Below are 24,300 nucleotides of genomic sequence, written 5' to 3' on the forward strand. Positions count from 1 at the left end.
TGGACATCCATCTGCAAAAAATGAAATAAGACCCATAGCTCACATCATGCACAAAAACTAACTCAAAATGGATCAAAGGGCTAAATATAAAATCTAAAATGATAAAGACCATGGAAGAAAAAATAGGGACAATGCTAGGAGCCCTAATACATGGCATAAACAGAATGCAAAACATTATTAACAATGCCAAAGAAAAACTAGGTAATTGGGAGCTCCTAAAAATCAAACACCTATGCTCATCCAAAGACTTGCCCAAAAGAGTAAAAAGATTACGTACAGACTGGGAAAAAGTTTTTAGCTATGACATTTCCGATCAGTGTCTCATCTCTAAAATCTACATGATACTGCAGAAGTCAACTACAAAAAGACAAATAACCCAATTAAAAAATGGGCAAAGGGTATGAACAGGTAGCTAACAGATACCTGAGGAAATGCTCATGATCATTAGCCATTAGAGCAATGCAAATCAAAACTGCAATGAGATTCCATCTCACTCCAACAAGGCTGGCATTAATCCAAAAAACACAAAATAATAAATGCTGGAGAGGCTGTGGAGAGACTGGAACACTATGCACTGCTGGTGGGAATGTAAAACGGTACAACCACTTTGGAAATCGATTTGGCGCTTCCTTAAAAAGCTAGAAATAGAAATACCATACCATCCAGCAATCCTACTCCTTGGAGTATATCCTAGAGAAATAAGAGTGTTTACTCCAACAGATAAATGCACACCCATGTTCATTGCAGCACTGTTTACAATAGCAAAAAGACGGAAGCAACCAAGGTGCCCATCCATGGATGAATGGATAAATAAATTATGGTATATTCACACAATGGAATACTACGCATCGATGAAGAACAATGGTGAATCCATGAAACATTTCGTAACATGGAAGAATCTGGAAGGCATTATGCTGAGTGAAAATAGAGAGTTACAAAATAGAGAGTTACAAATATTGTACGAGACCACTATTATAAGAACCCAAGAAATAGTTTAAACAGAGAAGAAAATATTCTTTGATGGTTACGAGAGAGAGGAGGGAGGAAGAGGGGTTTTCACTAATTAGACAGTAGATGAGAACTTTTAGGTGAAGGGAAAGACAACACACAATACAGGAGAGGTCAGCACAACTGGACTAAACCAAAAGCAAAGAAGTCTCCTAAATAAACTGAATGCTTCGAAGGCCAGTGTAGAAGGGGCGGGGGTTTGGGGACCATGGTTTCAGGGGACATCTAAGTCAATTGGCATAATAAAATCTACTAAGAAAACATTCTGCATCCCACTTTGGAGAGTGGCGTCTGGGTTCTTAATTGCTAGCAAGCGGCCATCTAAGATGCATCAATTCCTCTCAACTCACCTGGAGCAAAGGAGAATGAAGAACACCAAGGACGCAAGGTAATTACAAGCTCAAGAGACAGAAATGGCCACATAAACCAGAGACTACAGCAGCCTGAGACCAGAAGAACTAGACGGTGCCTGGCTACAACCGATGACTGCCCTGACAGGGAACACAACAGAGAACCCCTGAGGGAGCAGGAGAGCAGTGGGATGCAGACCTCAAATTCTCATAAAAAGACCAGACTTAATGGTCTGACTGAGACTAGAAGGACCCCGGTGGTCATAGCCCCCAGACCTTCTGTTGGCCCAGGACAGGAACCATTCCCAAAGCCTACTCTTCAGACAGGCATTGGACTGGACAGTGGGTTGGAGAGGGATGCTGGTGAGGAGTGAGCTTCTTGGATTAGGTGGACACTTGAGACTATGTTGTCGTCTCCTCCCTGGAGGGGAGATGAGAGGGTACAGGGGGTTAGAAGCTGTCGAAATGGACACGAAAAGAGAGAATGGAGGAAGGGAGCGGGCTGTCTCAGTAGGAGGAAAGCAATTGGGAGTACGGAGCAACGTGTACGTAAGTTTTTGTGTGAGAGACTGACTTGATTTGTAAACTTTCACTTAAAGCACGATAAAAATTAGAAAAAAAAATCTGTCAACTTGGCTAGGTCAGATTCTCTTGTATGATTGTCTACCATTTTATCTTCTGATGTGATTTTCCTATGTGTTGTAAATCCTATCACTATGATGTAATAAAATGGATTAGTGGCTGTTATATTGACAAGGTCTACAAGATTAGATAGTGTCCTTAGCCAATTTCTTTTGAGATATAAAAGAGAGAAGAGAGCAGAGAGATGTGGGAACCTCACACCACCAAGAAAGCAGTGCCAGGAGCAGAGTGAGTCCTTTGGATCTGAGCTTCCTGAGCTGAGGTGCTCCCAGACCAAGGAAAGACTGATGACAAGGACCTTCCTCCAGAGCCAACAGCGACAGAAAGAATTTCCCTGGAGCTGGCGCCCTGAATTTGGACCTCTAGCCTATTGGACTGTGAGATAATAAACTTCTCTTTGTTAAAGCCATCCGTTTGTGGTATTTCTGTTATAGCAGCACTAGGTGACTAAGACAGACATGTTATCAGGAGGGACCAGTCCCTGGAGAAGGACATCATGCTTGGTAGAGAGTCATTGAAAAAGAGGAAGACCCTCAATGAGATGGATTCACACGGTGGCTCCAACAATAGGCTCAAACATAACAATGATTGTGAGGATGGCTCAGGACCAGGCAGTGTTTCATTCTATTGTACACAGGGTCCCTATGAGTCAGAGCCAACTCAAAGGCACCTAACAACACAACATTACCCACTTTAACAAATAAACAGAAGGATAGACCTGCTGCTGGGAGGAGAATGGACTGGAAGGAGTCAGGCTGGTGTTAGGGAGACCAGAGATGAAGTTGCTGCAGGATCAGCAAGGAAGATGCTAGTGCCCTGGGCTGGGGTGGAACAAGGAGAATGGACATAGGGCGTTTTTTAAAGGAAGAATTCCCAGGTGTTGGGGACTATCTGGATTAGGTGAACAAGGACTAGGAAGAGGGACATGGGAAGATGAAAGCTGATTGAATAGATAAGGGTGACTTCAGAGGGCACAGGGGGAGGAGCAGTCTGTGGCAAGGACAAAGAGGGCATGTGGAGATGTGTTGCATCTGAGATGCCCATGGGATATCCAGGAGAGGTGTCCCAGAGGCAAGTGGACCCAAGGTCTAGACTCTGTGACTGCCAGGCCCCTCCATTCTCTGTGGGCTCATTCTCAACCTTTATTTCTGTGTCACCATCTTGGTTTGACCCTGACTTCTCCAATTCCAGGTAAGAGTTGAGGAGTCATCTTGTCTTTCAGAAGCCAGAGTAGCAGTGACCTTTATTCCACAAAGACCATAAATGAGAATTTAGGAGACCTGCTAAGCATTTTTTTGGTTTTTGCTAAGCATTTAAGTCATAGGAAGGTTAAGCCACTTGCACAAGGTCCCACAACTGGCAAGTAACAGAGCAGAAGTTGTTACGTTGCTTTTATTTTTTGCTTGTGACCTATAAATTTTAAAGATAGGAATGTTTTCCGTCCAGCCCGTTCTGAGCAGGTAGCCAGCTGCTTACCATTTTTAGGGACTTGGAGATAATGAATAGGACAGCTGGCAGAAGACAAATGCACTTCTTGTCACTTGAGAAAGCCTGAGCTCAAAGGAGAGTCCATTGTGGGTTTTCCTAAGGGGAGGGGAAGAGAGAGCTCTCAGGGAATCCAGGTCCCACAGGGAGGCCCCAGGCAGGGAAAGGGAAGGAAGTCTAAAGACCCTGGAACAGAGGAAACAGGCACCTGTTTCCCTGGCATTCCCTGTAAGGGGTCAGGGCTTTAGTGAGCATGGCCCCACACACCCCAAGCCTGAAAGTCCTTGTGGACTGGGACAACAACCATAGCCTCAGTATCAGGGAAGACCCATGACCAAGATGGTGTCTCTTGGACATTTGTTGCTGCAGGAGCTCATGAGTCCTTAGAATGACCTGGGTAAGAGGAGCCCAATGGAGACCAAAACTGAATTCCCCACCAGCCTGGAAGTCTGGGTCTCACAGTAGGACTTATGTCAATTTAAAGAAAATAAAGAACTGGGATGTTTCAATCTTATACTTCGCACTTTATATTATGGGGTACTTGCTATTTATCTGCGTATTTATTTGTCTCAGCTGTTAACAGAAAGGTCGGCAGTTCAAACCCACCAGAGGTTTAGGCAGGAGAAAAGACCTGGCAATCTGCTCCCGTAAAGATTACTGCCTCGGAAACTCTATGGGGCAATTCTACTCTGTCCTATAAGGTCGCTATGAGTTGGAATTGATTGAAGGCACACAACATCTTCCCCTTAGACTGTAATCTCCCTAAAGGCAGGGATCTCGTGGGAGCCCCCCTCATGGTATGCCTAGTGCCCAGTACACAGAGGATCTCATTAAACTGTCCATAGTGACTGGGGGTCTCCCTGAGACCAGAAGTCTTAGGGGAAGAAACTAGGTGTGGCGGGGGGGCGCTTCGGGCAAGATAGGAGGCCCAGAAGACAAGCTGAGAGTCGGAAGTGAGGGAAAGTAGGTTTTCTCGGGGAGAGAGGGAGAGAAGAACCAGGCCGCCGAGGCGCCAAGGGGTCTTTGGCAAGCCCCGCCCCGAGCCGCGGTTCTGGCGCGAAGTGACGCAGCGCGGTTTGGCCGCTGTGGGGCGCCGTAGCCCGCGCCGTTGCCAGGGGAACCGGCCCAGCGCCGGACAAGGCCCAGTTAGCTTCGGCCAGGCCAGGCTGCATCGTCAGACCCCTCGAGCGGGAGCTGGAGAACTTGCCGGCCCAAGCTCTGCCGTGGTGCGGCTCGCGATGGGGTCCCGCTTGGGGGCACACCGCCGCTGGCTCCCGGGGGCCGCCTCCGTCGCGAGGGTTTGAAGCGTGGCCGCCCGGGGGAGGGTGGACAGCCAGGCGCCGGGGCTGGATCGCTGGCTGACCTTGGCAGGGCCGATCTGGCTCGGCCGCCACCACGCGCAGGTGAGGAGCCCCTGCCGAGTTTCTCACCTCCAAGTCCCGCCGAAGCCGGGCCTGGAACTGCCGGGGGTCACGGCTACTGCCTCCCGGCCGGGCTCTAAACTCAGCTTAGCCTGGAGCCCGTGCGGCCAGGCAGAGCGCTAGGCTTCGTGCCATCATTCATCAAGTTCACAGGTCTACATGGAGCGCCTACTGTGCCAAGCCCTGTGCCAAAAGCGGGGCCACGGGGGACTCCAAACAGGTGCGGCCTGTCCTACAGATCCCATAGCGTATGGGGGGTAAAGCAGAAGCCAGATACATGACTTCAGTGCTTGCAAGCTGGGTTAAGTGTCCCAGTGATGAACTGGAGGGGCATAATAGGGAGAGTCTGCCTTAAAAGGTAACCTTTAAGCTAAGACCTGAAGATTCTAAAGGAGCCAGTAATGTGATCAGGGGAAGGGTGTTTCTGGAAGAGGGAAAAGCAAATGCAAAGGTCTAGAGGCAGCAAAGTGCCATTATGGAAGGGACTTGAAGGTTATGGTAGGGGTTTCACCTTAACCTCCTATGACAAGGAAACCATTGAAGAGTTTTGATGAGGTTCAAGTTTTGACAAGCTCAGGTCACAATGGCTGCTGTGGGCCATCCTAATTTGGGCAGTCTAGCTGTGCCCCTGGTGGCATAGTGGTTAAGTACTACAGCTGCCAACCTAGAGGTTGGCAATTCAAATCCGCCAGGCACTCCTTGGAAGATCTGTGGGACAGTTCTTCTCTGTCCTATAGGATCGCTATAAGTCGGAATCGACGCGACGGCAGTGGGTTTTGGGGTTTAGCTGTGCCCCTATGGGGGCAGTGGTGGTTCAGTGGTAGAATTCTTACTTTCCATGCAGGAGACCCAGGTTCGATTACCAGCCAGTGAACTTCATGCTCAGTCACTACCTGCCTGTCAGTGGAGGCTTGCCTGCTACTCTGATGCTGAACAGGTCACAGTGGAACTTCCAGACTTAGACTAGAGAGAAAGGCCTATTCGCCTGCTTGTGAAAATCAACCAGTGAAAACGCTATGGATCACAGTGGTCCAATCTGCAGTCTAATCACAGGGATGATGCAGGACTGGGCAGTGTTTTGTTCTGTTGTGCGTGGGATTGCCATGCCACAGAAGCCAACAACAACAGCAGCTGTGCCTCCTAGAGGAACTTATCTGGTCTCACTGAGCCTCAGTGTCCTTATCTGTGAAAGGGGATAATGATAGGACCTACCCTGTAGCTGGTATGAGTGAATAAACTAGTTCTGTCAAAGCACTTAGGGCAGTGCCTGGCTCAGAGGAAGTGCCCTCCAAATGCTAGTGATGGTTATTATTATCACAGGAGCACTGTAAGGGAGCAGTGGCGGAGGATTGGCATTGCAAATGGTTAAGAAGTGGCTCAACTTCCCCTCCTGGAGGAGAGCTAGGCTCAGAGATGGGTCGGGGTGGTCCCTGCTTTTGTGGAACATGTGGTTCGTTGTGGGAGACTGGTTAGTAAACAGATAATCACCAGATGTGATAAAAGCCACAGTGGTACTTAATTGGCCAGTTTTTTTGTTTTGTTTTGATTTTTGTTTTTCTTACTTTGTTCTGTCACAACTATTTTTTTAATGACTGTTTCTTGGTGGGTGTTCCCCAAGGCTTGCACCTACAATCATGTGAGTTGATTTCCTGTTTAAAATCAACAACCCTTGCCTCCCTTCATTGGCCTTGATCCTGCTCCATGTTGCTCCCTCCTCCTTGCCCTCTTTCCTTGGCCCAACTTAGATCCGAAACAGTTTGCAGTGGTTGCTTCAGGAGGAGAATGGCTCAGAAAATGTTTGCAGACCACGTTAACTCATTGGGCAGATCTGCTGCAAAAGGCCTCTTTAAATTGTTGAAAAGCAAAGCTGTCACCTTGAGAACTAAGATTTACCTGACCCAAGCCGTAGTATTTTCATGTACTTCATATGCATGTGAAAGCTGGACAATGAATAAGGAAGTCCAAAGAAGAATCGATGCCTTTGAATTATGGCGTTGGTGAAGAATATTGAATATATCGTAGACTGCCAGAAGAACAAACAAATCTGTCTTAGAAGTACAGCCAGGATGCTCCCTAGAAGCAAGAATGGCAAGACTTCGTCTCACGTACTTTGGACATGTTATCGGAAGGGACCAGTCCCTGGAGAGGGACATCTACTTGGTAAAGTAGAGGGTCAGCAAAAAAGAGGAAGACCTTCAACGAGACAGATTGACACAGTGACTGCAACAATGGGCTCAAACATATCACAGCAACAATTGTGAGGGTGATGCAGGACCAGGGAGTGTTTCATTCTGTTGCATATAGGGTCACTGAGTTGAAACTGACTCGAAAGCACCTAACAACAACAACATCCATTGAAAATGACTCACACGGCAGCCACAAATCCTCTAGCAGAAAGAAAAGACGGTTGGTAACAAAACCTTCCTCGGAGTGTACTTTCCCTTCAAGTTCTATGAGATATTGGGAGCTCAACGGGCCTCGGCCGAGGCCTGGCACCTCCTCTGTGCTGTCTGGTTGTCTGGTTCCAGCTTTGACAAGACCTGCAGCAGCTTGTAGGGAGTTCTGTGACTCTTCCTCGTAGCCCTGTAGCTGAGCAACCCAGAATTGCTTTCAAGAGTGCGAGAGTATTTAACTGAAATGGAGCACTCTTGTTACCTGGTTGTTAGGCACGGAGTTCCTTGTTTGGTGCCGTGCAGGGCACATGGCAGCCCAGTGGGGCCAGGAGGGCAAGAGGCGATACCCTTTAGTTATTATTTGACTTCAGGTTTTTTCAAAAGCAGTGCATGCACGTAGTAAAAAAAAATTCAAACAGTACCAAGGAATACACAGTAAAAAGCCAGTCTCTGCCTCACCTCCAGCCCTCGGTCTGCTAGCTCTCTTTCCATAAGGCTACTCCTTTGTCTGGTCCTGTGCACAGCCTTCCGGAGAGAATCTGTGCGTCTAGGAATCTAGATGTTTCTATGTCCCCCTCCATTCTTACTCAGTAGCTCATTCAACAACTATCCTACGCCTCACTTTTTCGCTTAACCCTGTATCAAAGGTCATTTCAGATCTCATTGTTACTGACGCTGCATAGCATTCTCTTCTGTGGGTGTGCCATAGTTCGTTTAGATAGTTTTTGGACTTTTATTACTGCAGGCAACACTGTAATAAATCTTTGTGTCCTTTATGAGCATGCATATAGAAGAAATACCGGACATGGAATATCTGGCCCAAAGGGCATATGTGTCCTAAAGTTTGGTGGACATTTCCAAGTTGACTTCCAGCTAACTTTTTTGAAAGATGAGAAGAGGAGAGTCTCAAAGAGGTGGTGTATGAAGTTGGCCTGGGTTTCCTCAATGTGTGAGCAGCACAACAGGAGGGACCCAAAGAGGTGATGTATGAAGTTGGCCTGGGGTTCCTCAGCTGTGCAGAAGCCACCAGGCAGGCTCTGTCTCCAGGCCCAGCCCTCTTCTCTGGCTCCAACTTGCCTCTCCTGGTTGGTCGGTCAGGTCTCCCTGGCACTCTGAGCCCTTGCTTCATCCCTGTCACCTTCTCCTCTGACTCCATCTCTCTCCCACCCCAGTTCCCCAGCCTCGCCCCACAAACTGTCTTCGGTGATTGAGTTGAACATTTCCTGAAATCCTCAGACCTCTTGTGGGAATCTAGGGATGCCCGCAGTCTCTCCAGGGTTTGGACTTTTTCACCTCAACAAGCATAGGGCTGCTGGGCTGCTGCCCTCCCAGGACCACTCCTGCTGTGATGTCACCTCCCCCACACACTTTCCCCTCTTGCTAATGCCCTCCTCTCCACTGTGGTGAGAAAGCTTTCTACAACACCCACCACCATTGTGTCCTGCCCTGCCTTAGACTTCTGTTGACTCACGGTCGCTCTTTCCTGGAGCTGGAAAAGGCCCATGTGATCCGATGCCTGCAGACCCTCCAGGCTTCTCTTTCATTGTTCCCTGCCCCCTCCACACATACAAACCATCCCCCTGTGTTCTGGTCACAGTGAATGACCAACCCTGTGGGGGCTGCCAGAATATCTGCTCATCCATGGTCCTGGTTTTGTTGGTGTCTGTCAGGTCCCAGAAAGGAAGTGCCCTCTGCACACACAGGGGACTGGGCCCCAACAAGTGCTGAATGGGCCCAGGTGTAAGAGCCCAAGCTGGCCGCACTGTTGGAGAACAGAACCACATGCCCTCCAATCTGGTCTCCGGGAGAAGTGCTGAGAGGGGAGGGGCAGCCAGAGGCATCCCTGGGCCTGGTGACAGTGCTTGGTCCCATCTGTGGGCCTTGGGTCCCATCTTGGATCCTCTCCCACCTCCCCAGGCCTTTTAATCAAAATCTTTCGGGCCAAAAGAGCTTGTGGCCACCAACTCTATAAGAGAAGATGTCATCAGTTGTTAAGAGTTGGCTGGAGCTGGCTGTTGGGGCAGGCGGTGTGCCTCCTGGCCAGCTTGGAGTGTCTGTTCTGGAGCGCTGCCACTACTCGAGGGAGTTCTGGGATAGCACTGTCCCCACCTCCACAGCCTCGGACAGGTAGGGCCTCTGGGCTGAGGATGCCCTGATTTGGAGTGAGAGCCGCCCCCTGAGGCTGTTTGTGGCAGGACCTGAGTCCATGGATCTCTTCAAAGTGGTTGCCCTGGAGCTGGTGTCACTGGAGGGCTGCTGTGCAAACCACAGGGATTTGCCCAGAGTGGAGTGACCCAGCTCAACTATTCACAAGGCTTGACCTGGATAACCTTTGACTGTTTCCAAAAATTAAGGCCACTCTCAAAGGACAAAGATTTGCTACCTCTGGGGACATTCAAAAGAAAATGATGCCAGCTTTTTGATCACCTTTGTCGCCTTTGATCAGTGGCAAGTTTAGAATAATGATCCAGTGGCCCCGCTCTTAAGGCACTGCATTCCCTCTGGGCCACGGACTTAAAAGAGCAATTCTAACCGACATCGTTACTTCGGACTTATACCTCATAGAATATCCAGGTGCAGTGGGCTCGGACTAGAGAAAGGAGGAGGAACCAGAGAGCTATTTTAAAGGTACTTATAACTTCTGCCACTTAGTGACCACTTGTGTGTCCATCAGGGCTTTTCCTATACAGCCATAGCTAGGCATCCCACCCCGTTTTCAGATAAGGAAACTCAGGCTCTGAGATGAGGTGGGTCACAAAGACATACAGCCCGTAAGTGCAAAGCCAGGAGTTGAACTTCCAAAGCAGGGCCTCTTTTTCCACCTTTTGCTGCTGCCTATTGAAGACAAGGCAAGTGACCAAAGGAGTCCACTTGGGTCCTGGGTGAAAACTAAGATCACTCCATTTAACTTTGAGGTGAGGCTACTCAGAGGTGACTACAGATGTGCCCGGCTTGGCTTTTCAGGAGGCTCTGAGCCCTGGGTGGGATGAAGGGCAGACTGCCTAAGTGTGACCGTTCAGGTCTTAGCCAGTCAGGGGGCGGCTTGTGGAATAGGGGCAGGGGTGGAAGGACTGAAGGCAAGGTAGTGGGGGCCAGATGGCTTCAGGCTAGATGATTCCACATCCACACCCACATTTCCTTTTATTTCAGATGTTTTCAAGTCAGCAAACATTTACTGAGCATCTATTATGTACAAGGTACGGTTCTGGGTACTTGGCGGGGTGGGGTCGGGAGACAGGTGAATGAATCGCAGCACATTTGCTGCCATTGGGGCAAGCTGGGTTAACAGGGAGGCCAGCACGGGGCTGGCGCTGGGCTCCAAAGGCGATGGTGACTTGCTCAGTAAGAACTCAGCACAAGGGCCCCTTAAGTCTGCTTGGGGCATCAGGCAAGGCTTTCTGGATGAGGGACATTTATAGCAGGTCCTGAAGGTCAAGTCCCATTTTGTTGAGCTGAGAAGTGAGGAGAGCATTCCAGGCAGATTGCTGTAGTGGGGTCTGCCATACCCTTTTGGCTTAGTCCCCCCTTTCACAGGCATGGGCTCCTGAAAGGAGAGCCCAGCCACCAGGGTTTTGTCCGCAGCTCCTGACCATCCTGCCAAGAGCTCCTAGCTGGCCTATCTCCCTGAATGTGGCACTGCCTGCTTGGGCTATAGTCCCACCTCAGGCCCAGGAGATCCTGGGGCGGGGATCTTTCTCCTGTAACAACAGGCCCACCCCTGCCTGCCATGCATGTAACTTTGGCCACCAGGCCAGCCCTTGGGCCGAAGGGTGGCAGGAACAGAGAGGTTTGGTGTTGTCTGGTGGGTAGGGCTCTGGCCATGACCTGGCTTCCCTGGGCTCCCTCAATTAGTCAAAGGGCACCAGCCCAGTGGTGACACCTTTCGGTTCTCGGTGCACCAGGCCCAGATTAATTTAGAGAAACATGGTCATTTGCTGGAGAGAACCGAAGAGGGACCCTCCCCTCCATCCAGTGTGCTGGCCCCTCCCAGCCAAGAAGCCTCAGGCAGCCCCTCTGATGCAGGGAGGAGATGGGTCAGGGTCTTTCAGTTCTAAAGGGACTGCTGAGGGCCAGAAGCCAGGTCCCCCTTCTCAGCAACCCACTTCCTGTTCCCTTACAGGGCAAGGGCCCTCTCTACAATTACAGTTGGGCCTCAGGACGGAAATGACTAATCCTAACAGAATCAGCTTGTGTTCTCATTGCTCTGGCCCAGCCTGATCTTGTTACCAGATGAGAACATGTCTTATTGAGTTTAATTTTGATGGCTGTGGAGACAGAGCACTTTGAGTAATGGACAGCCACACTGTGTCCTGAATAGCCCTGGAGGGCTGGAGACCATCACCCAGATAGCACCCTCCACCCCCTGCCCATCCACGTTGTGCTAGGATCCCAGGTGCCCCTGCAAAGTAGCTGGAGGATGGCTTCACACCCCACCCTGTTCCTCTGCTGCTGAAACCTGGCTGCAAGCATGGGGCCTGGGCTTTGGCCATGGCCTGCTCAGGCTAATGCTGTCCCTGCTCTTTCTCCCTCTGGAGATGAACATCTGCAACAAGCCCTCCAACAAGACGGCCCCGGAGAAGAGTGTGTGGACAGCATCTGCACAGGCCAGTGGACCCTCCCCGGAGCTGCAGGGCCAGCGGTCCCGCCGGAATGGGTGGAGTTGGCCCCCTCACCCGCTCCAGATTGTGGCCTGGCTGCTGTACCTCTTCTTCGCTGTGATTGGCTTTGGGATCCTCGTGCCCCTCCTGCCTCACCATTGGGTGCCTGCTGGCTATGCTGTATCCTTGGGAGAGTGTGGGGCTGACACAGGGAAGAGGGTGTGCTGGGTGGGCTGACACAGCCGAGGTCTTAAGCTGGGCTCAGAGCTCAGAGAGCAGGGTGGGGCAGGGCAGGGTGGGCCTGTCTCTGTCGTGTGGACTAGCTGCTCACTCGCCTGGCCTCCAGCCCCCACCTGACCTCTCCACCCCTGCCCCTCCATGGGGTAAGTGGACAGACTGAAAGTCCCTTGGAGCATTTAAAGCCCCACATGGTTGTGACTCTCATCAACTGAGGTACCACCAGTGGTATTACAGAGGAAGAGAGCCTTAAAGCTGTCTTTGAGCTAATTGTATCCAAAGCTAAACAAAGAATCAATAAGGGAGTAATTATTCCATTTATGAAAGAATTTTTCACTTTTCAAAGAGAGTCACAGTAGAATTCTTTTACATAGTAAGTTTCTGGTACATTTAAAATGTGGTTCTATTTACGGACAGATTATTGTACTATGCCAGGACTGTTTGGGAGCACATTGATTTTGTATATCAGACCCTTTTAGAGTAAGGTTGCATGTGGCAAGAGGCTGGGATGGGGATGCCCTGGAGGCCTGGGAATAGTGGCAAATGTAGACTTCCCAGCCCTGGCCATGACCCCCAGGTGCAGAGAACTGACCGCAAGGCCACGGGGTTGGGGAGTAGCAGATGGCTTTGAGTCCCTTGTCCAGAGGTGCCTATGAGAGTGTGCCCTGGTGAACGTGTACTTCATGGAGAAGATTCCTTGGAGAGGAGGACTAGGACCAGCTGTGGGTGGTTGGCAGGCATGAGCTTGAAAGGTTGGGGCATGGAGTCAGCATCTGAGCTTGGGGCCAACTCTCCAAACCCCAGGCCTCAGCCTCCTCTGTCTGACAGGGAGGGTTCCTCCCTGTTCCTGGGGTGGGCACAAAAAGCACGTAAGGATGTGTGTCTGAGCCGGAATACATGAGCCATAAGGTGAGCACGCTTTCTTGGGGAGCAGTGGAGCTCTGGGCCAGTGGATTACAAGGGCGGATATGGAGAAGGCCCCTAGAGAGAGTTGTATTCAGACACCACCAGTGTCACTGGGGCTTCCTGGTTCACTAGGACCTGGAGTTTTGTAATCAGCTCTGTCAGTGAAAAATTGGACTTGCCCTGAGGTGACTGACAGGCGTTAGTGCTTCCCAGATCTGGAAGGGGCACATCCCTCACTCAGGATTACCAGGGTTTCTGCTGTCAGGGCACCTGGGAAGCCAGGTTAATAACTTTGTGGTTTGCAGAGAGCAGGATCAGAGCAACTCACAGTAAATAAGAGTAGCATTTATTGTGTACTTCTAGGTGCCAGAGAGTTCCTCGGTAGTACAGATGGTTCACATGCTTGGCTGATAACTGAGAGGTTGGTGGTTAAAGTCTACCCAGAGGCCTAGCTATCTACAGAAGAAAGGCCTAGGTATCTGTTAAAAAAAAAAAAAACAAAACAACCACTGGAAACACTATGGAACACAGATCTACTCTGACACACATGAGGTTTCCATGAATTGACTTGATAGCAACTGGTTTGTTTTGTTTATAGGTGCCAGGCACTGAGGGCTGCTCGGGCAGCCTGAGTGAGGATGTAGGATGGCTCTGAGGGGTTTTGTCTTCCTTATTCAGTGTCCATCTGCTTTGGGCAGTGTGGAGGCTCCCAGAGCCCCTGGTCTGGCACCCCATTTCCAGGCCTGTACAGTTCTCCTTCCTTCCATTAAAGCCTTCATCTTTCTGCAGACACCAGCAGACCCCTAAGGGATGAGGCTGGGTAGTGGTGTGTACCAGGTACCCACCTGGAACTATCCAGGGTGCTAAAGATGAAAAGATGAGTAAGGCACACCTCAGCCTAGGCTGCTCAGCCTCCAGCCAGGGAAAAACTTGTGGTTTGGAGACCACAAGTAAAGACCATGTGGTAAATATGGGATAGAGGCTCATACAGCAGGTGGGGTGCAGGAGGAGGGCCACGCATACAACATGACTACGTGCCCAGCTGCACCCCTGCCTGCTCCCAGCTCCCGTTTCCCGTAGTCAGTGCTCAGGTCACCGTGGGCTCACTCCTCCCTCTCCTGCATTTCCTGTATCTAGTCATCCAGTCTGATGGCTTAGCTAGTATCCTGAATGGCTAGGGAATTGGCCCCACTTTTCTCTCCACTACCCAGTGTCTCTCTCACCTAGATGACCATTTAGTTTCCAAACCGTTCTCCCTGCAAACACTCTCATCCCCTGCCCATCCATTTGCGCCGCTGCAGCCAGAGTGATCTTTCAGAAACACGTTTGATCACGTGTTCCCCAGCTTAAAGCCCTCTAAGAGGTTCTTCCTGCCTTAAGGAATGAGGTTCAAGGTCCTTACATGGCCTTCAAAGTCCTGCACATTCAAGTCTCAGCCTGCCTCCCCAACCTCTTGCATTATTTCCTCTGTTCTCTGTATTTTGACAGTGGTTGGTCTTTGCCTGGAAACCCCTCACCTTTGTCCCCACCCCTAACCCCCAGCTAAGTCAGAGGCCAAGAACTGGCAGCCCACGCGTCAGTGTGGCCTGCAGATTTTTTTTTTTTTAATCGAAGGATGACTTAACACACAACTTTTAAGTTCTCCTTCCACAGGTTCATTTTAAAATTCTTTATTTCCTTGTCAACACTTAAAAATTGGGAGATCTCACCTCAAAATCTAGGTTTTTGGTTTCTTTTTAAAAGCCAGACCTTGGTGACAGGGGCCCTCATTCTTGCACGGCATCCATGAGCTGGAGCCATGTGTCAGCCGCCTCCTGGTTGGGGTCCTGGCTGCTCCTGGCAGCCACAACGAAGCCCCTTTCCTCTTTACATTGCCTGCCAGGTCCCTGCTATTCATTCCTTCTCCAGATCTCAGTTAAGATGACACACTTCCTCAGGGAAGCCTTCCAGACCCTGTCAGACTAGCCAAGGCCGCCCAGCTCCTAACTTGTGTAGTCCCATGAGCTCTCTTCACTGGAGTACCTGTTATTTGGTTAGAGTCTGTGTTTTCTAACAGGCTGTAGGCCCTTTGGGCCTAAGGACCAAGTCTTGCTCCTGCTACATCCCTCAGTCAGTGCCTGGCACAGAGAAAGACCTCAGGAAACAGTTGAATGAATGAATCACGGGGTGGGGTGGGGTGGGAAAAGTGTTGGGGCAGGCAGGAAACTGACTGTCAGCACAAACAGTTTGTCTGAAGAGAGGCTGAAATGGCGAGAAGCAGTAGTTGGTGAGACCAGAGAGGCTTGGGAAGAACCGCAGCAAAAAGAATCTTGGCATTAAGCTGAAGAGTGAACTTTAACTTGAGAGATATTGAGAGGCATCGAAGGAGTTTATGCAGGGAGGCCCTTAAGTTTTTAAAAGATTATCTAGGAGCCATGTGAAGGTCAGCCAGATAGGAGGGACAGATTCGGGAGACCGTGGGGTCACCCAGGCAGGGTGTAAAGGCCTGAGCCATTGCATTGGCTGTAGGGATAGAAAGGTCAGTGGTGGGCCACGGGGGTTCTCTGTCAGCTGTGGTAGGGCAGAGCCTGGCTCATGCAGACATGCAGGAGAATTTGGCAGCTGGGAGTTGGAGAAGGAAGAGAGGAAAGGGGTTGGATGATGGATGGAGGATGAATGATGGAGGGATAATGGATGATAGAAGAATGATGGCCTGGCTGGCAACAGGATGATGGAGTATCATGGACAGATGGATGGATGGGTGGGTGGATGGGTGGGTGGGTAAGTGCATGGATGGATGAATGGATGGATGGTGGAACCTGTTAGTGGGTTTTTACATATTCAGACTTTACTGCAAGTTGTCAACATACTTGTCTCCAGTGTTTGGTCCAATCATTGAGCAGATAAGGCCTGGAAGAGCTGCATTTCAGCTCCAGAAATTAGCCATACTGCACCTGGCCAGGTACTGAACGTGTCAGGCCATCTCAGATACTGAACCCAAGGCTCCAAATGCCTGAACTCCAGGTGAGGGAGGCAGCAGGTGTGTGAGCCTCTGCAGGTGATTCTCAATCTGACCCAGCTCCTGAGAGGGATGGAGTTTCCCTTTTCGAGCTGACTTCCTGTAAAAGAACTTAAACTTTGGGTCCCTGAGCCTTAGGAGATGATTTCTTCAAGTCTCACTTCAACATTTAGAATCTGAAAGCAGATGAGCCAGGGCCTGAGCCAGACCCAGAGCAGTGAGGCCAGGGTCCTGTGTTCAGGCCTCTCAGAGGCAGGCAGACAGGCAGGCAGGCAGGCGGGCAGGCAGGCAGTTCTGGCACATGAGTTCCATTACCAGATAGCCCCTGTCCTCTTTCATCTTGGGCATGGATCTGATGGGGTGGGTCTTGGCTGGAGGTAAGAGACGGCACAGGGGTAGAGGAGAGAACTACTTATGGAAGGTGGAGTGGAGAGTAGTTCTTGGGCCATGGGAAGTGGGCGTGGGGCTCCCAGCTGGCAGAGTGTGGAGAGAGTCTTTAACCTGATGGGCTAGTGCATGGGCGCCATCTTTGCCGGCCACCTTGTGGTACACCTGACTGCTGTCTCCATCGATCCAGCAGATGCCAACGTGCGGGACAAGAGCTACACAGGGCCCCTGCCGGTCTTCAACCGTAGCCAGCACGCACACGTCATTGAAGACCTGCACTGCAACCTGTGTGATGTGGACGTGTGAGTGCACGTGGACTGGGGGGTGTGCAGACAGTGAGCGTGCCTGGGGATCACAGCTGGGGCTCAGATCTGGATGCCTCAGAACCCTCGTGTTTTACACAGTCAAGAATCTTGATAGAGTGGCAGAGAATCGGTGGGTCCCTGAGAAGGTGATTGGAAATGAAGATGAGGAGTAGTGTTTCCAACAAAGTTAAAGTAGGAAACATTCGGCACTGCTACATACATTTCTAATGACTAACTGCCAGTGACATGTCTCTTCCCCTCCCCACGCCCCACCCCCTGCATCTCTTACAAGCATCCCCAGATAGGGTGGGAGGCAGGTTAATGCTTGAGTTCTCACTGTGTGCTCAAGCAGTTAGGTACAACCACCCTGCAAGGTGGGTAGCATCTTTCTCACTTCCCAGAAAGGCTGAGAGGCCTGCCTGGAGTCACACAGCTACTGAGTAGCAGAGTCAGGTTCACAGCCCAGCCTGCCTGGCCTCCAAACCAATACTGTTATCCTCGTTTACCCTTGTGAAGTCTGAGGCCCAGAGAGGCCAAGTGACTTGCTCCAGGTCACACAGCTAGTGGGGAGAGGAATTAGAATGTACAGAGTCCATACACACCCCTTTGGCTGGTCCAGACTACCTCCCTAGATCCCTTCCTGACTCCTGGAGTTTCCCTGCCTTCCAGCTTCAGAAAGAGGATTGGGAATGGGGGTGTGGGCCAAGGCTGGTGCCACACTTCTAATCCAAAGACCCAGTCAGCTTATTAAGGGGGTCTGTCCACAGCAAAGAGTAAGAGCATCAGACCATCTGTTCATTCACTAGGCGTCAGTCAGCACGCTGTCCTGAGTGGCTGCTCTGGGAGTTGCTGCCCATTCCAGGGCTCCGGGTCCCAGCCCATTCTGGGGGAGAGGTTAATGCCCACTCTTCCACACTCCCTTGGGCCTTCCCTGAGTATCCCCCAGGGTGGAAGACTCTCACCTGACTTCTTAATGTGGCCTCCACCTCATCTGGCCCCCTGCACTAAGCTGCCCTGAAACTTCCATCCAGATGTCAGCTTGCTCCCTTTGGATTAGACCAGAGAGAGGTTTTCTGGAAAAAATGCCAATAAAGTGCCCATGGAATGGCAGGAAAGCAAGGGCCCCAAAAATGGCCATGTCAGAAAGAGCTGTGTAGGCCCGTGTTCCCTCAGCCTGGCTCTCCTCCCTGGCCCCGGACCGGCATCATCTCCTGGTTTGGCACAGGGGCCTTGCTTGGAAAGGAAGCCCCTTTTCTGTTTCACTGCCCTCACTACCACCAGCCGGGTGCGCAGCCCCAGGGCAGGGCAGCGTAATGCCCCTCAACACCCTCCTTCTGCCCCTGTGGTCCCTTGGGAACACATCCAGTCCTCAGCTCTTCAGAAACGGCGCCGCCTCCAGGTGCCTCACCCCGCAGTGCCACCAGAGGGGGCGCGCGCTCCAGGTCGCCGCGCTCCGCGGTCGGGCGGCTGCTCCTGGTGGTTACCCTGCGCCAGGCCCTGCGCCGCCTTCAGGCTGTGGACCCCCGCCGCCCCAGCTTCAGGGCAAGGAAGGGCAGGGCGAGCCCACCGACCGCGCTGTGCCCCTCCCCCCGCAGGAGCGCTCGCTCCAAACATTGCAGCGCCTGCAACAAGTGTGTGTGCGGCTTCGACCACCACTGCAAGTGGCTCAACAACTGCGTGGGCGAGAGGAATTACCGGTGAGAGCCGGCGGATGCACGGGTGCCTGGGGACGTGCAGGTCTGAGTGCGTGAGCCAAGACCCTTGTCGCCAGCGGATAAAGGGTGGGGGCGCATCCGCGTGTGCTGGTCTGAGAGAGATGCTCCTAATAGTGCCAGCTGGGATGGGCAAGGTGGGTTTGAGGTCTTCCACCTTGATGACCCGGGGAAAGGCGGGTAGCCTGATGGAGTGGCCATCCATCCTCAGCTTTGCCCCTTGCCTTTGGCTTTCTAAAGACCTGGGGCCGTGGGGTTAGAAGCCTGCTCCCCAGCCCAGCATGGGTCCCTCTGAGCCCTGGGCCCTTAGCAAGCTGGAGCACCAGGGTGCTGACAGCTGCCCACTGCTGGGCCCAGGCTTTTTCTACACAGTGTAGCTTCAGCCTTGTTGGGTGTCCTGCTCCTCGTGTTGGTGGCCACCTATGTCTTTGTCGAGTTCTTTATCAACCCCATGCGGCTGCGCACCAACCGCCACTTTGAAGGTCAGTCAGAGCCCCCCTGCCCCAGGCCTGTCCTGGTCACAGGTCCCAGAGTTGGCTGAGCAGTCTTCGTGTGCCCTGCAGTCCTGAAGAATCACACAGATGTATGGTTTGTGTTCCTGCCCGCGGCCCCGGTGGAGACTCAGGCTCCGGCCATCCTGGCCCTGGCTGCCCTTCTCATCCTTTTGGGCCTGCTTTCCACAGCCCTGCTTGGCCACCTGCTCTGCTTCCACATTTATCTCAGTAAGTGTCCCCACACACCTACCTTGTAGGGCCAGACTCCCTAGGCTGCAGGGAGCCCTGAAGCCCTGCCCTGCCCCTTTGCAGTGCTGGCTCTATGGTGACTAGTCTCACCTGGACATGGGGCAGTGGTTTCAGCCTGGGGCTGGGTGCCCTCCCTCCCCTTCTGAACTCTGGAGTCTCCACTGCACTGAGCCCTCTCCTCCTCCCCGACCCTCAGTGTGGCACAAACTCACCACCTATGAGTACATCGTGCAGCATCGCCCATCACAGGAGGCAAAGGGGGCCCACAGGGAGCTCGAGTCATGTCCCCCCAAGATGCGATCCATTCAGGTATAGAGGTGGTCCAGAGAGGGCTAAATGGGTGGGAGGTGGGCTCCAGGGGTGGGAGGGGTGGTTGGCCGTGCAGCAAGCAACCAATTGGAAGTCAGGGCAAAGGGAGGCAAGCCTGGACCAGCAACCAGGGTTGGGGCTGCTGTGGGGCAAGAGGGTGAAGACAAGCCTGGACTGAGCATGTGGGCAGAGCCGAGGGAGCCCTGCGTTTCCCTGACCCCATCCATGTACGCGGCCGTCCAGGCTCCAAGCATGTGCTGGAGGGTGCGGAATGTGGGAGCCCGGAAGCAGGCAGGTTGGGGCTGCAAGAGAAGAGAGAGGGATGGACCAGCAACTGGGCCAACAAGTGGCTGCCAGGATGGGGCCATCCATTCTTTCCACCCATGACCCTGACCTCTGATACCAAATTACTCTAATGCTTAGAGCAGTCCATGAGGTATTGGTACAAAACCCATATTGCCGGTGAGCGTAGTGAGGCCTAGAAGCTGGGTCTCCACATTCTCAACCAGGAAGCTACTACCTCAACCCCCCAGCTCAGGCTTTGGCCCAGCCAGCCCAGCTGCTGATCAGCTCATTCTCATTCCCACGCCCCATGGCTTCCTGAGGTCAGCAGCTGGGGGTGGGGGTGGTCCAGTCCTTGGAGCCCCAGGGACTGGGAAGGCAGGGGGCCCAGGCAGGCCTTGTTGGCAAGGCTGAACCCTGGATCCTGAGTCTTCATGGCAACTGGACACAAACACAGGCTGGTGGGCGGGTTGGGGGAGGGCTGGGACCTAGCCTCTCCTGTTCTCATCACCAGGGCTTGACCTTGCCTGTGGGCCAAGCTGCCAGGCTAGAGTTCCTGTGCAGGCCTGTGGGCTGGGGAAGTGCAGACCCTGCCCCCCCTCCCCAACACAGGCTTGGGTACCAAGCCTGTGTTAACACAGTGGCAGACATCCTGTGGAGTGGGCATCCCCATGTCACAGAGGGGACTGAGGCTCAGAGAAGTAGGCAGGGGACTTTCTTGAGGCTTCATAGGCAGTGCCATTGAGGCAGAGCTGGCACTGGGATGCCCAGAAGGCTCTGTGGCCCTGCCCTGCACCAACTGCCTGGACTTCAGAGCTGGGTGTGCCAGCAGCAAGGGCATTTTATTTCTGCTCTTCTGTCCATCTGCGATGACCTGAGGGAAGCCTACCCAGAGGGTAGGAGGGGTGTGCCTTTCCCATTTTACAGAGAGAGAGCTAAGGCTGAGGTGCCATGGTACCTCTCAGGAATGTGCACATTTTTGAAGGTCTCTAAGGTTTTTTTAAGGGAGAATCCTAGGGACAGCTGTGCTGGGGAAAGGGTTGAGTGGGGACACGATGAAGATACACTCAGACTTCCCCAGCTGGGTAGGGCCTGACTCCTGTGCCATCCTGGCCCCTCAGGCTCTGTTCTGGGGCCAGCCTCTGCTGCCGCCCCCCCATACACACACATACTCTGCCCCACCCTTCCAGAGCCCAGGAGCTCCAGGGTAGGTGTGCCCTCCGTGCTGGGGGAAGACTAAGACGCAAGGGAGGATTACTCTAAGGTCCCAGGCCGTGTGACTGGCCTCTGGCCCTTCTTCTTTTTCAGAGCTCCATGCTCAGGCTGGCAATCCCACACCCCTCCCCAAAGGGCCAGGCAGGGCACGGGCTTGCTCAGGACCTCGGTCTCTGCACCTGTGCGGTCAGCCAGTGGCCGGCTGGGCTCTGTCCTCCACATACGGCCTCCTCCCTACCCCCACCCTAAGCAGGAATGCGGGAGGGGCCCCTCTGTGGAGCCGTTGCCCCCAAACATAGGCTTGTTTTAGAGACGCGTTGCTGCTACAATGTCCTCTCTGCACTAGTCAGGACGCCTCGGTCTCCATGGAAACGGTTGCCGCAGCGAGCGACAGCTGTCCCGGCGCACCTCCCCACAGCGTGCGGACCGTCGGGAGGGGCCGCTTGGCAGGGGTGGGCCTCGTCGTCCTGGCTCCGCCCTGCATCTTCCGCGCAGCGCCCTTCCTTGGCTTGGTCCTTTACTGGCTTCTGTTTCCTCACCTGCAGCCCTTAGGGGTGTAGTTGGGACCCGTTCTGCCTGGAGGGTGCAGGCCTAGGCCGCTCTGCACTGACCGCCTAGACTTCGGGGCCAGATGTGCCAGCAGCAAGGGCATTTCATTTCTGCTCTTCTGTCCATTTGCAAATGACCTTAGGGAGGCCTACCCAGAGGGTGGGAGAGGCGTGCTTGTCCCATTTTACAGAGGGCTGAGACCTCAGGCTCCTTCCCTTACTGGGGCTGGGTCGGACGCCCCTAGAGTCGCTGTGAAGATAGCGATTTCACAAGACATAGCTCGCCCGTAAGCCTGCTCCGGATTCCCTACCACCTACGGCCTTCCCTTTAGGGGTAGGGGTGGGAGAGACCCGGGCACCCTCCCTCCCCCATACTAGCGTTCACCGTCTTTGAAGATGAAAGGGGTGCCCAGGCCTTAGCACCGCGGGAGCCGTCGGGCAGTGCACACAGTCTGGGGTGCGCAGCTCCCAGCCAGGGGAAAAATTCGGTTCAGAGTCTGGAGCTCTGGGAGGGGCCAGAAACAGGAGAGGGCAGCGCTGTGCCCCACTTCCTCACCTCCCACCTCTGCCCAACGCAGTTCTAGACAGGGAATATTATTAGTCCATGGGGCTGGAGGCTTCCTGGAGGAAGTGGGGTTTCACTAGATAAAAGGAGGACTGCGGGGACCGGTAAAGTCAGAAATGGGTATTTTGAGCCTCATCTTTCAAGCAGAGGGCTTTAGAAGTACAGCCCTAGTCCTCTGTGCCCAGATCTCCTTCAGAGGCCAGGGGGGTCGTACCAGGGACTGGGTGGGCTCAGGGCCCAGAAGGCCCTGGATGCACATGTGGCCTCCCGGCCTCCCTGACCCCCCCTTCACCAGGAGATGGAGTTCTACGTGCGGACTTTCAGCCATGTGCGTCGGGAGCCCCCTGGTCAGGCCAGGCCCACAGCAGCGAATGTCGAGTGAGTGTGGCCTGGGTCTCTCCCACTAGTGTGGCAGGGTCATCCACAGTGGGAAAGGGGGCGGTCCAAGAAATGGGTCTGGGTCCATCCCCTTTCTATCCGTCTGCTAGGGAGACAGGCTTGTGTGAGAACCTCCAGCAGGAAGGGGTTGGGGGGACCGCAGCAACTAGCTCTTACCCTCCGGCTTCCCCCCTCAGCCCCTCCCGGTTCTTTGCCACCCGCGGCCAAGAGGAGCCTGCCCCACCCTCCTCGCCCGAGGCTCTCGGGTTGCCCCCCCGGATCCGACCCCAGGTAGGAGCGACAGTGCTGAGCCCCCTGTCCAGATGGAGGGGGATGGGGAAGAAGCCTATATCCCGCCCAGCTCCGCTTCTTTTTGGCGATACGAGGTCCTGGGTAATGGTCGCCCCTCTGTCTCCGCAGAAAAAGAGGAAGCGGCGCGTGTATAAAGTGCCGACCTCTGGGACCCTGGACCCGACGCCCGCACGACCCAGGCTGCCGGGTGAGCGTCCCTTCCCGTCCAGATCCTGCTCTGGGAACTCCAAGGAGGGAAAGGTGGGGCCCCGAGGGGGTCGCAGCCCGGGTCTCACGTTGCCCTCGACCCCCGCAGGGTCCCGGGCTTCTGGCCACCGCTCCAGCTCTTCGTCGGATTCCGCGGGCGAGAGCCCGGTGCACGCCGCTGGCCCTGCGGACGCCTACCATTCGGCTTCGGCCGAGTCGGTGGACGAGATTCCGGTGGCGCAGACGCGTCTGGGTAGCGCGGCCCTGGCCACCCGCGGGGGCAGGGTCCGAGAGCCTGGGCTGGCACTGCAGGCGCGAGCGCTCGCGGTTTTCGTGAGCCCGAGCAGCGGCGAGCCCGGGGTGCGGGGCTGCCCGGAAACCGGCCTGGCCTAGCCCAGCCGAGAAGCAAGAGGGCCGAGGGGGAGCGGCCGGCCCGACTCTATGCAACAGCCCACCCTCGCGCACCGTGTGCACTTTAGGGGCCTCTAAGGCCGGCGGGCCCCCCCTCCTCCACTCAGCAATACCCACCCCACCGGCCATGATGCTCCAATAAATTTTTTTATGCTTTTGCGGACTAGTGCTTACTTTCTTATGGCGAATGCCACGGGCCCCCCGGGAACCGCACCGTCTCCGGCGGACCCTTGTACAATACCCAGGTTGTCATATGGCGGCGCACGAGGAATCGAGGCGCTCAGGTACAGGACTCTGGCTAGAAAAGGTCCTGGGTGGCTACCTGGAAGAGGCTATTTTTCTTGAAGATAGGATTTACTTTTGGAGAGGGGCAAGGGGGAAAGCAGGCTTTAGGCTCCAGAGGCAGCAGAAGCAGAGGGGTGGAAATGACGGAAAAGCGCCGACCCCGGAGGTCCAGGAGCTTTTCCGTGGCAGCGGGAATGCCTTCGGGTACTAGGACTCGGGCTAAAAATGCATAATTTGATTATTGTCCCTTCCCTGACTCCAATGCTCCGGACTCTCGACCCCACCCCGGAGAGCGCTGGAGATGTCGCACGTTCAGCGGAGAACTGTTTTCTAGAGCCAGCTCTAGACCCGGGTCAGAGAGGGAAGGGACCTTCCCGCCCGCCCTCCTCCCAGTTTTCAACCGGCCTTTGGTTTGTTCGCCCTTGAGGTGGGGGCTGGTTTTGAACTTTGGGCTGAACCCAGGTCAGGGGGCCATCGGAAGACTTCCTCCCCAGTCGGGAGGGCACAGGAGCTGCCCCGGGGCCGCGGGACTAGGCTGCAGGAGCAGTCCGCCCGGGCGGAACCCGGAGCGCTCGGAGGGCGGGGGCTTGTGGGCGGGGCCAGCGTGACCTTGGTCACTCTCCC

General features: G+C 53.6%; 1 protein-coding gene across 1 annotated transcript; it reads left to right on the plus strand.

Moving 5' to 3' along the window:
- Positions 1-4,637: 4,637 nt before the first annotated feature.
- Positions 4,638-23,548, plus strand: ZDHHC1 (zinc finger DHHC-type containing 1). Its single transcript, XM_010596731.3, has 12 exons — positions 4,638-4,888; positions 10,450-10,496; positions 11,835-12,077; positions 16,552-16,727; positions 18,326-18,427; positions 18,800-18,924; positions 19,006-19,164; positions 19,382-19,494; positions 22,400-22,482; positions 22,680-22,773; positions 22,903-22,981; positions 23,090-23,548. Exons 2-12 carry the CDS (start codon positions 10,488-10,490, stop codon positions 23,371-23,373), a joined length of 1,467 nt encoding a protein of 488 aa, XP_010595033.1. The 5' UTR covers positions 4,638-4,888; positions 10,450-10,487; the 3' UTR covers positions 23,374-23,548.
- Positions 23,549-24,300: the final 752 nt, after the last annotated feature.

The sequence above is a fragment of the Loxodonta africana genome, chromosome 21 (genome assembly GCF_030014295.1).
Source record: "Loxodonta africana isolate mLoxAfr1 chromosome 21, mLoxAfr1.hap2, whole genome shotgun sequence".
Classification (NCBI taxonomy): Eukaryota; Metazoa; Chordata; class Mammalia; order Proboscidea; family Elephantidae; genus Loxodonta; species Loxodonta africana.

Excerpts from the sequence above, each read along its gene's own strand:
- ZDHHC1 (XM_010596731.3), top strand. Across the intron at positions 16,728-18,325 it reads AACCTGTGTGATGTGGACGT|GAGCGCTCGCTCCAAACATT; the intron begins GTGAGTGCACGT and ends CTCCCCCCGCAG. Across the intron at positions 18,428-18,799 it reads GTGGGCGAGAGGAATTACCG|GCTTTTTCTACACAGTGTAG; the intron begins GTGAGAGCCGGC and ends TGCTGGGCCCAG.